A 13,733-nucleotide genomic window follows, 5' to 3' on the forward strand; every position below is an offset into this window, starting at 1 on the left:
GCTCATTAGCAATTGATCCAGGGCCAAAGAGAAAAAAAAAAAAAAAAAAAGATAGCTCCCCATCCAGCGATTTGTCCAAATAAAGAAGAGGACTAATACAGACCCTAACCACCGTCGGCAGCGGCGGCTTATACTCATCTCCCAACTCCATCGTCTTCTCACAATAATACCTCACCAGCTCCAGCTCCTCCTCCGTCGTCAGACACTCAATCTCTTTCTCCTTCTCCTTCTCCGCTACCTGCTCACCATTACCCACCCCCGTCTCCGCCGTTTTGCCATCATCCGCATCGCCAGTTGCGTTTGGCGTACCGCTCCCGGACCTCGGGCCTGTTGTTGTGATTGTTGTTGCTGCTGCTGGTTGCTGCGATCGCACATCCCTTGTAGCCCGCCGTATCGCGGCCCTAACTCGCTCACCGGCAACGGCATTGGTATTGGCCCGTATCGAGTGGAGGGATTCTTCGGTGAAGGACCAGAGGCGATACTGTGAGGAGGTACGGTAGATGTCGTCTTCGAGCATGGTTATTGCAGGATGTGTTTAGGGGCTTTATGTTTATGTTTTTTCGTAAGGGAGAGGTAGAGGTGTGCGGCTTTTGGCGTGGGGTTTAGGTTAAGTTCATGACGTTATTGATGGTATGTATAGCATGGGGATTTTGTAGCCATCGGAGTAATTTTGGGGTGGGGAAGTGAGGAAGAAAGAAAGCTGGCCTGGAGAGGAATGGTTAGCTAACGAGACCCCAGAGTTTTACATGGGCAGCTTAAATATTTATGAGCTCCGTACACACACAACCACACAGACAAAATACGTATCCAATGCTTGCAAACATAGTATTATTGAAGATATAATTATATAGATAGCCATAGACAAAAATAAAAATTAAAAAAATTCTCAAACCAATCAGTATATCAACTCATCCAATCACTCAAAACCAAATCAGTAAAAACGACGTCAAAAATAAGAGTAATAATAGAGATTTTGCGTGTAATGGGAGAAGCTCAATTCTTTCGGTTTCCTTGCTCCAGACAAACAAAATAAATAAAAATAAAAACAAAAGGCAAAAGTAGAAAAGAACACATATCATTCGCCAGGCACCGTACGCTTGCTTCCCTTTCCCCCCTCCTCCATCAATCTGTTCCAAGTTCGCGTCATATTTCGGATGTGATTTGGCAGAGAGGGATGAACATAATGGTAACAATAGCAGAGAGGAATTATAAATGAAAACATAGAGGCTCAGCCAATAATAGAGGGTTAAAACATGCGTAGAACGGAGAGCTCTCTCGAGACTAGAGGTCAAGGAAGGGGAGAACGAAAAGGCAAAATAAACATAGGAATTCGGCGCTGTGTGCGATGCAGCTCCCCCATACGACTTTCTCCATATATAGATTCGTCAAATGGATCATGCAAGAACCGGGGGAAAAAAAATGGGGAAATAATAATAACAAAAAACCATTATGGCTCCCCAAGAAGACGAGCCGTAACGTCACCCATATATGCTTCCTCCAATTCGTAATCCTCGCCGCCCATCCGGTCAATGCCAACATACTTGAATGCGGACACCACCCGGGACACATCGAATCCCATATGGCAGAATCGATCGACAAGGTCTTTATTGTAGCCGTCGTAACTGTAGTTAACACACACACTGGTTAGCAGAGGGTTGTTTAAATATATGCAGCTTTTAAGAGGGAAGGAAACAAATACGCAACCGCTTGACGGAAGAAGAAAGGGTTGAGGAGAGAGTGGGGTTCCATACGCAGCCAATTGCTCCTTTTCCTGCTCTTCTTTCGACTTCTGTTGCTGCATACGGATAGAATCATCCGTGGCGCCCCCGCTGCTTTCACCCAGGTGCTGTTTGGGCGCGCCGGCGTACTGCACGGCCCACTGGCGCGCAACCCGCTCAAACTCCTTGGGGTTCCGCATGAGCATGTTGGCCACCTCTGCATCTTGGGGGTCTTTGGGCTCGGGTGTGCTAAGGAGAGACTGGAGGGAGAGCAGGGCGGATTTGATGGTGAGGACAGGAGACCAGGCGGTAGAGAGGGTGTCGAGACAGATGGCACCCTATGATATATGATGATAAACGGAATTATCCGTTAGCAAAATCCTTAGTATTTCCGTGGGTGGAGATGATGCGCTTCCGGTGGGTTTGCGTGCGTCTGACTTACAGTTTGACTGCTGACATTCGGATGCCAGACCTTGGTTATAAACCTCATCACAGGCGGGCGGAAAGGGTATTCGGAGGGTATCTTGATATCAATGTAGTAAGTTCCGTCCTCGTAAGGAGATCCGGGAGGGCCTCGAAAGGAGCCTCTCAAATGTGTCAAGTCATCCCCGCCCCCAACCGGATCAGCAAAGATATGCGAGTGTTGGTCTGCATGGATATCTGCGAGCTCCTTGGCGATACGGCGGGTACGGTTCGAGGTCATAGTGAAATAAGAGGGGGGGGTAATCGGTTTATTTAGAGAAGTATTTATGTCTTTTCTTTCAGTCGGTACGTGAGATCTGTTTATTCCCGTGCTTTTCGAGCAGGTTGTCGTTGTGGGGGGGTGACGACGATGGCTTTGTAGTTTTACCGTTGGGGCTTATCAAAAAAGGGAAAATGCGGAAGGGCCGAGCACCCCGTTCCAAGGCAGACACGCTAGCTTTTGCTAAATAGTACACCAAGTCGACGAAGGGCCAAGGCGGGAGACTGATTGGTTTACTCTGGTTGGGATATGGGGAAGCCCCACAGTATCAGTCATCAAGGCATAGAAGAAAGTTATTCAAAATGGGGAGAGGTGCAAAGAAGGGAACAACGCTGGGAAAAACGTATGGGCGTTGGAGCATGCAAAAGAGTCAAGGGGAGGAGTGAACAGGGAGGGATGCGCGGGAACTATATATATGTTCTTGGTCAAAGGGTAGCTAGGATAGTTAACTAGTCACTCACATACCAGGCTTTATTCGTTTTCAGTAGCCAACGGACAGAGCGGCAACGCTGGCGGTCAATACGAAACGGAGACCAGGGGAAGCAACTGGCGGGAGTATTCAGACGAGGGTTTCAACAAAATAATGACTGGAAACTCTCTCTCTCTGAGGGCCAGTGATTTGAGTGAGTCACCTTGGTTGGGGCTGGTGATGTGATGGTGACAGGGAGCGGAAGGAGACAAGAGGATGAGGCTATAGACACGAGGAAGAAGAAGTAGAAGGTGGATTTGCTGCAATGCTTGAACGCGAAGAAGGTAAGCTGGTCTGGTGGTGAAGAAACCGTTGGGAATGGTTGAGGGTTGTACAGTACGATGTCGAAAGAAAGAAGAAGAAGAAGAAGCAGAAGAAGAAGAAGAAGAAGTAGAAAGAAAAGGCTTGGGGAAGAAGATCGCTGGCAGTTGGCGTTGGTCTCCGGGTTTGGGGGGGACAGACAGGAGGACAGGAAGCGGTTTAGGCTGGACAAAGGCTGCGTCCAGACAGAATATACTCAAAGAAGCCAACTAAAATAATTAAATAGTTAAAAGTAAGTTACAGACTGTCTGTATATATAACATCTAAATTCAAAGGGGGAATCATCGGCAGATAGATCTAGATATAATACTTATAATACTGAAATGAAAGCCCAAAATACGGGCAGTTCAGGCAAGACACGACCACGCTGGGCAGCAAATGATGAAGTGGCAGCCTTCTTTCTCGGTCGACGGGATTCTACGACAAAATGCAGCAGTCATAAACCGACTTTTGGGGGCGGGATGCTTGAGGGGGTTGTTGAAGCCTTGCCGTGGGCGAAGTAAAAATGACAGGGCGAACAAAATGGCTGGATGACAGAGCCTGATCTGCAATCGCATCGTCGGAGGTTGATTTGATCTATCTGGGGTGTTGTTTATAAATAAATAGGTGCCTTGACATATGATCCCTAAGAGGAGTTGCTCATATCTAGTACTTGTATCTAGGTTGTATCACATTGATACATTAACACTGCTAGCTACGCAGGTCTGGAAGAACTATGCGCAGTGTAACCAAGATATCTACATAGGTCTAATAGTATTCCTATAGAGTATAGAGCGTAAAAACCATTACGTTCCATTTTGCTCTGTATTATTATTACCTTGCCATTGTCAGATGTCTGTGTCTGTTAATCCTCACATCCAAATGTATATCTACACTGTATCTCGATGTTCAATCCTTTATGACGTGGGGTGACTGGATCCATCACGTGATTGTGATTGTTCTTGGAGGATAACGTTGTTGTGTTGTGTTGTAATCTAACTACGCGAGTTACACTAAATAGGTTGGGGTGGCACGTGACTAGGGTAGGTGTAGTAATCACCAACACCCCCCCTTGCTACACCGTGGTCTATAAGCCACCACCCGGGGCCTCCCCCATCCTCAAATCTTTCAAAAATGCAATAATAATTAATTACATCAATCAGACCCTGATTTCCTCATTAGGAAAGATGTCTGTATGACAATAACTGTAAAAATCAAGAAATACATGCTGTGGCGGGCTGCGCCCGATCAATCATATAGACTATTCCGTTACACTCCACAGATTCCAACCACTTCATTCTCGAACGCGTACGCTCCGATTCTCAGCCATTCTCAATCGCCGATCCTCGGCCGCTACGAACGCGCGTATATTCTCCCGCCCTGAAGCTCCACTGTGTACACCACCACATACGCGTATAAATATCCACCTTGATCACTGATTCTCACACTTTCTCTTTCTTTTCTTCTCTAACATTTTTATCTTTGTTATATAAGACCTATCAATATTATATCAATCTATTCAGTGTAGGCCTCTTACACTATAAAAACATTTATCATCTTCTTATTAGAAAATGATTATTCATGCATTATCTTCTCATCAGGAACAATTATTTATCAAGAGATATTCAAATGTGTAACAATGCATAAGAAATAGAGAAATAGTTAAACAGACACTGAGTTCTCAGATAGAAGCTGCTCATCAGTTATTCTGATCCTGTAATAAGATTCTATAAAGAGAATATCAGTGAAAGATCTGAGAGTTCTAACACTCAGATATATGAGATATTTATATAATTACACTTCTTCAAATTTCACAGATATCACATATTTAATAAACAATATAATCATGTCTAATAATAATATGAGAGAATCTCTGAATATAAGCATAGACACAGTATCACAGTGACTTTAAGCAATATTAAAACTATAATAATAATAAATAGCTGATATGTATACAACTTAATAACATTAATATAAAGAGATTCAATAACTAATTCACACAATTTCAACATCTACAGAATTGAATATAAAAGCACTGAAAGAATACTTAGATACTTCTGTATATTTTAATACTTTTAATCTCACTCTCTACTTATTATGAAGAATGGAAATGCTCATGAAACTGAGTATAGATAAAGATATCATCAGTTTATTAATTAATCAAGATTGATATATCAATGAATGATTGAAAGATTATATAAAATAGAAGTTTCATTCATGAATAAAAGTATATAAATCAGTATTATAAACATCTGATAATATTATGAAACATCTTAATATTCTGTTCTGAAATACTGTTATGTAATAGAAAGTATTAGATTAACTACAGAGTATCTAACAGAGAAATATTTCTCTTATAACATTTATTCCTGACTTCAATATCAAGATTCTAGAAGTAGATAATTAATCTTGAAAGAATTAAATGAAGATTAGCATGCTTAAGAAGATATTAACTTTCAAACTCTTATAAGTTCTTATAAGTGCAGATGAAAATTAGACTTATAAAGACTTCTACACACAGCTCTGAATAATGAATGACTATCTTACTAAGCTCAAGAATATACAGAACAGTGACAGAAGATGTTACATCTCAGTGACTTATACACTCATACTGAGAAATAACAATGATGCAGATATCATGAATTGAGTAAACTTGAATATCTATATATAAGCAAGAGTCTCTGCTATTCAGACAGACTTTTGAGTCTCTGAGATTACTTCTGAAGAAGTCACTGATTAATATCAACATGAAGTGTGTATTAACTGTAATTAATCAGAACACATTACTTTCAACTACTAATCAATCTATGTATCTCTATACTCAAGAGAAGGATCAGCATCTTCTTATTTAAAGAATGAATCAGTATCTGTTCACATTAATCATGTTACATTAGAGAAAGATTCAGAAGATAACTATGAGAATATCTCAGTGAAACAGAGAAAAGATTAGCTTCTGTTCAAATTTGTAAACAGAAGCTTGAAGAGATTGAATGATAATAATTTAAAGAGAAAATGACAATGAATGCAATTCTTGTATCTACTGTGATTGATAATATGTATAATATGAAAGCTATAGTAGACAGCAGTCTATACTACTATACAATGATAAAATCTTCAGTCATAAGATATTATAATCTTCAGCATATTTCTTTATCAAAACCTCAACTTCTCACAGAATTTGATGATTCAAAAGACATTTATATCTATTATATAATGAAGCTAATCATAGATATGAGAGAATATTAACATGAAGATGCTTATGTATATAAAGTTGATAATCTTGATTACAATCTTATATTAGAACTTGCCTGACTATCTGAATAAGATATCTTGTTAAATGCTTAAAACAGAAGCTTGATATTCTCTAAGAATGATAGAATTCATGAAGATAATATTTATAAGACTATTGATCTGATACAGATCTCTGTTAATATCTATAAAATGCTCAGAAAAAGAAGTTGCTGAAAGAATTATTAATAGTAGAACTATATATCAATCTATTCTATCAGTCTGATCAATATCAAAAAGACTCTAGGAAAATTATCTCATATTACAATAACAGATTCTTGTATAAAACTCTCTTAATAATATCATGAATATCTAGATGTCTTCTGATAAGATAATATTATAAATATACTCTTCTTATGAGATTCTGAAGTGAATCACAGTATCAAGTTAGAGAAAAAGAATGATAAGAATCTTAAACTGTTATAAGACTCTCTTTATAATATGTTCTGAGATGAACTTCTTCTTCTTTAAAAGACACTCAATGATCTGTTGAATAAAGAATTCATATACATTAGTAACTCTTCTACTGCAGTCTCTATTCTCTTTGTAAAGAAATCAGATGAAGAACTTCAATTCTGTGTGAACTACTGAGATCTGAACAGATTGACAAAGAAAGATCAATATTTCTTATCTCTTATTAATGAAACTCTAGTATGAATCAGATGAGCTCAATGATTTATAAAACTAGATGTTATTACTGTGTTTTATAAGATTTGTATCACTGAAGAAGATGAATGACTTACAGCATTCTGAATATATTATAATCTCTTTGAATGAATAGTCACACTCTTTGAACTGACTAATGTCTTTAGTATATTTCAGAAGTATATCAACTGAGTGCTTCAAGATTTTCTTGATGAGTTTGTATCTACTTATCTAGATGATATTCTCATCTTCACTGATGAATTCAGAAAAGAATATCAAGAGTATATGTAAAAGATATTACAACAGCTACAAGAAGCAGAACTACTAATAGATATTAATAAGTATGATTTTAAAGTCAAGAGTATCAAGTATCTGAGTTTTATTATAGAAGCTGATAAGGAAATTTGAATGAATTCTGAGAAAGTCTCTGTCATTCTTGAATGAGAAGCTCTGTGTACTGTGAAAGATATATGAAGCTTCATTGAATTTACTAACTTCTATCAGTGATTTATATGAAACTTCTCAGATATTATGAGATCACTTACAGATCTTACTAAGAAAGACTCAGTATTTTAATAATCAATAGATACTGAAGCTGCATTTACACAGATGAAGAAGATGTTTATTAATACTTCTCTGCTGATAACATTTGATTCTGATTATAAGACAGTTATTGAAACTGATTTCTCTGATTATATAATAGAAGAAGTGATATTATAATATAATGATGAAGATATTCTATAATCATATATCTTCATGTCTAAGAAACTGAGTTCTGCTGAATACAATTATGAGATCTATGATAAGAAACTTCTCACAATCATACACTATTTAGAAGAATGAAACTCTGAACTTCAAAGTGTCTCTGAATTTGAAATAGTCATAGATTATAAGAATCTCAAATACTTCATAATTATCTGTAAACTCACTGAACAACAGATACAATAATCTGAGTTCTTAAGCTACTTTCATTTTACAATACACTATCATTCTGATAGTCAGAACTTGATGACAGATGCTCTCTTATAATGAGAGCAAGATATGCCATCTGATGTAACAGATACTCACTGAATAAACTGAGAGCATCAACTCTTGAACCTGAAGATACTAGTTAATCAAGATAAAACAGTTCATGACACTATACATGCTTCTTCAGTTAGAACTGTCATTGATATCTTCACTTTCTCTACACTGAATGAACTGTGACATACAGCAGCTCAGACAGATGAACTTCTTCAGATTCTCACTGAAGCAGTATATCAAGAAGCACTCTGATTTCCCTCAGAACTATGTATAAGAACTGATATCTCAGAATATTCAATCAATGATAATAACACTCTACAATTCTGTGAACAACACTGAGTCTCTCACTCTGAACTCTTACACACTCAGATAATACAAGAGATGCATGATTCATATATAATCAGTCATTCAGACTGTGAATAACTGTATAGAATGATCTTTCAAGAGTTCTACTGATCTGAGATATTAAACAGTATCAGACACTTTGTCTGAAACTGCAATCACTGTTCTTCTGTTATCTCATGAAAGAATTGTAGAAAAGATCTATTGAAATCACTCAATGTCTCTGATAGAATCTGGCAAGATGTAGCAATTGACTTCACTGTCAATCTATCTAAGAGTAAGAGTTGTAGAAACATTCTGATCATTGTGAATTAACTGAGCAAAGATGTAATATTGAAATCTTGTGATAAGATGAATATTAAATAAGTCACTGAAGCTTTTCTACAGAGCCTGTTCTATCAGATGCATGAATTACTGAGATCTATAGTATCAGATCAGAGCTGTTAATTCATGAGCACTCTCTGAACAAGAATCTGTCAAGTTCTCAAGATTACATGCTGTCTATCAACTGTCTATCACTCTGAGACTGATGATGCATCAGAATGAACAATTCAGACTGTGAAGAATTATCTCTGTAAGTTCTGCAATCACTTACAAGACAATTGACATGATTTTCTCCTACATGCAGAGATCACTATCAACAGTCAAGATGTCATTTTAACAGGTGTAAGCCTGTTCTTTCTTACTAGACTGACCGTGTGACCGTGTCTGAGACCAGGACCAGATTTTTTAATAGTCTCATTATCAATTCAACTGATCCTATTACACAGTTTTAACATTAGATAGTAGTTTCATACTGTCTCAGTGAGACTTACTGTCTACTCTTGTCACATTTTTTAAATGAGACCATGATTTTCACTTCTCAATTTAAATTATTTTTATTGCTTTAAATGACTTTAAATCTCATTTGAGCATTACCAAAAAGCATTACTTTTTAAAAAATTAAAAATAGTCTAAAAAAACCTTAAAATGTCTAAAAATAGTAACTTTATGTCAAGAATGAGACTAAATGAAATCAAATGAAATCACTTTCTCATTTTTTTCAAGTCATGATTTCATTTTAAGATCTGATATATAGTCACTTTACATGTTTTTTTGATAGTCAGTCCCAGCGGGATTCACGTCAAGAAATGTATGAGACCAGATCAAATGGAATCAAACATGAAATTCATGATCTCAGCGGCCAGTCTATTCCTTACACACAGATATCACATGAAAGTGTTGAATCTTCTAGAGATTACACAGTTCACATCAGATCTTCACAGTTCAATTCAGATCACTGACAATATAGTAATGAAACTCTGAGATGCCTGCAATTGAGCAGAGGCCTTCATGACAACTGTGAAACAAGATCAAGAGAATCAAATCAATGTTTATCAAGACCTTATCAAATAATATAAGATAGAAGATCTGATATGATTGAATCTTAAGAACATACAAATCACACATTCATCTTGTACACTAGATTACTGTCATATCAAGTATAAAGTGATAGAAGTTCTAGATAGTCATAACTACTGCCTTGATACATCATCAGAAATTCATGATGTATTTCACACAAGCTTGCTCTGCCATGCTGTCACTGATCTGTTTCCTTCTCAACTGACTTCTGACTGACAGTCACCAGGTATCATAGAAGAAGATAATGAGCTTGAGTGAGAGATTGAGAATATTCTTGATGAGAGATCTCATGACTGTGACTGATAATATTTTATAAAATAGGTCAGCTATAATCAACTGACCTGAACTTTGAGTTCTGTATTATCTGAAACAGCAGCTCTTGACTGATAAGAACTGCTTCTGAAAGAGAGGGCTAATGTAGCAGGCTGCGCCTGATCAATCATATAGACTATTTCATTACACTTCACAGATTTTAATCACTTTATTCTCAAATGCATATACTCTGATTCTCAGCCATTCTCAATCACTGATTCTCAGTCACTATAAACATGTGTATATTCTCCCGCTCCGAAGCTCCACTGTGTACATCACTACATATATGTATAAATATTCATCTTGATCACTGATTCTTACACTTTCTCTTTCTTTTCTTCTCTAACATTTTTATCTTTGTTATATAAGATCTATCAATATTATATCAATCTATTCAGCGTAGACCTCTTACACATGCAAAATTCATTAATTCACTGTATTATTATTATTATTCAATTATTTCTTCTTCTCAATTTTCTGAATGTCAACTCTTTTGACAAATTCTTCAAATGCAGGCTTTGCTAGTGACTTAATAAGCTCATCAGCTATGTTTGCTGTAGAATTAACATGTTTCATCATAATCTTCTCTTTTTCAATCAAATTATAAAGAATATGATATCTAATCTCAATGTGATGTAATCTTCATGTTAAGAATTCTCTCTTTGCTAGATTAATTGCTCTCTTATTATCAACTTATACATGTGAGTATATTTTCACTTTTTCATCATTCATCAACTCAGTGTTATATAATATATTATTCAATCAGATTATCTTATAAATTGTCTTACTAACTGTAATATATTCAGCTTCTATAATTAATTTAATAATAGATGTCTGTCTCTGTGATCATTATAAGATTGATAACTCATTAATTAATATAATATAGTCAGTAGTTAATTTGTATTGAGAATTCATCTCTGCTCAGTTCAAATCACAGTATATCACAGATCTCAGACTTATATTATCAATCTTCTTTCTGTATAATATATCATGATTTTTTATCTTCTTGATATAATGTAGAACATGCTTTAATACTGCTCAATATATCTTGTACAGATATGAGTTAAAATATAAGAGATAGTTAACTATGAATATTAAATCTAATCAGCTGCTTGAGATTAAATACTGTAATAATTTCAATTCTTGATAATATCTTATAGCTATAAAGTTATTATTTAATTCATTATTTTTATCAGATGAAAACTTTAGTTATATACCTGTTATTATTGAAATTCTCACAGAATTCATCTTATTTATACTGAAATTTTCAAGAATCTTCTCAATATAATGACTCTGTATAATCACTAGATTATCATTTCTCTGATATTTAATCTTTATTTCAAGATATGACTTAATCTCTTTAATATTCTTTATCTTAAATCTCTTTATAATCTCTCTTAATACTCAGTTTAATTGCTGTTCTTAAGATTCTGTTATCTGATAATTATTAATATATAATATCAGATAGATCTTGTAAACAGAGTGATATAGAAATCTATTATTATAAGATAATATCTTAAATTTCAATGTAGTCAGATACTCTGTTACAAGAAAATATTATACTCTTATAGCTTACTTTATTTCATATAGACTCTGATGAAGTAATCTCATCAAGCTCTCTTTATTATACTTAACATCTGTGAGTAGTTATATATAAATCATCTCATTCTGTGATAGTATATTATTTAAAAACATAGATATATAGTCAATCAATTTAATCTTTCATTCTTTAACAGTTAATATAGTAAATAGACTATATAATATAGGCCCTGATATCACTGCAGTATACAATCTTATATAATGAATACTCTACTATTACAAGAACTATTTAATCACTCAGTGAGCTCTAAAGTGAATGATTTCTCTCTTATTATTGAATTTTCAATTATATACTCATTTATCTATAAGAATATTCATTTCTAGAGCTTTCTTAATAATAATATATATCTTCTTCTGTTTAAATATCTTAATCTTCTTTTTCATTATTTTATATTAATAGTCTCAGTCTGAGCTTTTTTTGACTTCTGTCAGTGTAGTTAATCAGTCTGTCAGAACACTTAGAACAGAATTATTCTTATTAACAGAGTCTTTAAACTCTTTATTTATAATAAGCTATGTCTCATTATCTAGAAGATAGATTGAATTAATTACACTCTTTAAGTTCTTATTAACAATCATTTTCAAAATATCTGACTTTTTCTTCACTAGATATTATAGTAAGTAGTACTGTTATTTCTCTCTGACATTCAGAATATTTAATTTATTAGATAATTCATTGAATTCTCTCACTATATTCACAGATGTATTTATATTCATATCAAGAGCTTTATTAAATATGATATCTCATACAATCTCAAGACAATGTACAACAGAATTTCACACACAATATTAGTATAATTCTTAGTATTCAATCAGCTGTTATTTCTTACTATCAGTTCTATTTATAAGCTTATTCAATACTTTTAAATTCTTCTTATAGATCTTACACTCTCATCTTCATATTCAATAAATAGAAGATTGTATCTCAGTTCATACTTTAAAAGATATAAGTGATATTTCTTTCTTACATTCAAATATCTTTATTAATATTGAGAATGTGTTAATTATTATAATTATAACTTATATTACTTCATCTCAAAGTTCTCTTTCTAATTCACTATTAAATAGTAGACTTTATATCTTTTCTATAACTATTTAATTCACATATTTCACTAGATCATTTAATTGTGATATATCAGATATAGTTATTTCATATATTATTTCTTTACTCTGACAGTAGATTTTAAGTTCTTGACTTTTAAACTCTTCTTCATTATTTCAGTGTAGAGTTTTAACTTGATGTTATATAGTTATTTTAATACTTATAATGAAATTCATTAATCTTGCAATAGATTCTTTCTTTCTTATTATAAGAATTACTTATCTATAACAGATTATACTATCTGTTATACTTAATCAGTAGCTTACACTCTCTCTAGTAAGAGTGTTATTCTTATTGAAAAGTGTTTTTTCATCTTCTATCAGATTAATGAAGAATCTTATTATCAGTTTAACAGCTCATATCATAGATATGAAGATTAAATGTGTTATTTTTATCTATATACAGATCTTACAGAATGATAAAGCTCTGTCACTTTTTATTCTCATTTCTAGTCATGAATTCACTGTCATTTTTATAATATCTGTGAGATTCAGATGTTCTAGCTTTTAATATTATTATATTATTGTAAGTTCTATAATCTTTGTATTATTTCTTTTAAATAGTGTTAATATTATATTATCTTTCATCTGTAATATATTTACAGGTTTAAAATCATCATTGAGTATAGTAAATCAGATTAAGTCTTTGTATATAATCAGTCTTTTTATCTTATAGATATTATTCTCATTTAATCTTGCTGTAAATAAGAATATACAATTGAGAGATATAATTAATATAGTATGATTATTCTTATATATCAACTGCTTATAGATATAACTCTAATATATAAGC

At 34.2% G+C, this 13,733-nt stretch overlaps 3 protein-coding genes across 4 annotated transcripts in view; 1 reads left to right on the top strand and 2 right to left on the bottom strand.

Moving 5' to 3' along the window:
• BDBG_04115 (cyclin Ccl1) overlaps positions 1-517 on the bottom strand; it is a gene marked incomplete at both ends in the record, with an annotated part of 1,746 nt that extends 1,229 nt beyond the window's left edge. Inside the window, one exon of the mRNA XM_031721542.1 lies at positions 104-517. Within this exon, the coding sequence (XP_031578138.1) occupies positions 104-517 (414 nt within the window). The remainder of the gene's footprint in view (positions 1-103) is intronic.
• A 283-nt stretch (positions 518-800) lies between these two features.
• Positions 801-4,100, bottom strand: BDBG_04116. 2 transcript variants are annotated; one of them, XM_031721543.1, is made up of 5 exons: positions 3,561-4,100; positions 2,926-3,459; positions 2,161-2,698; positions 1,752-2,056; positions 801-1,622 (listed from the first exon to the last, which is right to left on the bottom strand). In XM_031721543.1, exons 3-5 carry the CDS (start codon positions 2,419-2,421, stop codon positions 1,448-1,450), a joined length of 741 nt encoding a protein of 246 aa, XP_031578139.1. In that variant the 5' UTR covers positions 2,422-2,698; positions 2,926-3,459; positions 3,561-4,100; the 3' UTR covers positions 801-1,447. The 2 variants fall into 2 exon arrangements, with proteins under 2 accessions (XP_031578139.1, XP_002625248.1); XM_002625202.2 differs by having other exon boundaries at positions 2,926-4,100.
• Positions 2,763-3,904, top strand: BDBG_04117 (uncharacterized protein; the record flags this gene model as incomplete). Its single annotated transcript, XM_002625201.2, has 3 exons — positions 2,763-2,803; positions 2,929-3,083; positions 3,602-3,904. The coding sequence occupies 3 exons, from the start codon at positions 2,763-2,765 to the stop codon at positions 3,751-3,753; spliced, it is 348 nt and encodes a 115-aa protein (XP_002625247.1). The 3' UTR covers positions 3,754-3,904.
• Positions 4,101-13,733: the final 9,633 nt, after the last annotated feature.

Source organism: Blastomyces gilchristii, assembly GCF_000003855.2.
Source record: "Blastomyces gilchristii SLH14081 genomic scaffold supercont1.7, whole genome shotgun sequence".
In the NCBI taxonomy this organism is placed as follows: domain Eukaryota; kingdom Fungi; phylum Ascomycota; class Eurotiomycetes; order Onygenales; family Ajellomycetaceae; genus Blastomyces; species Blastomyces gilchristii.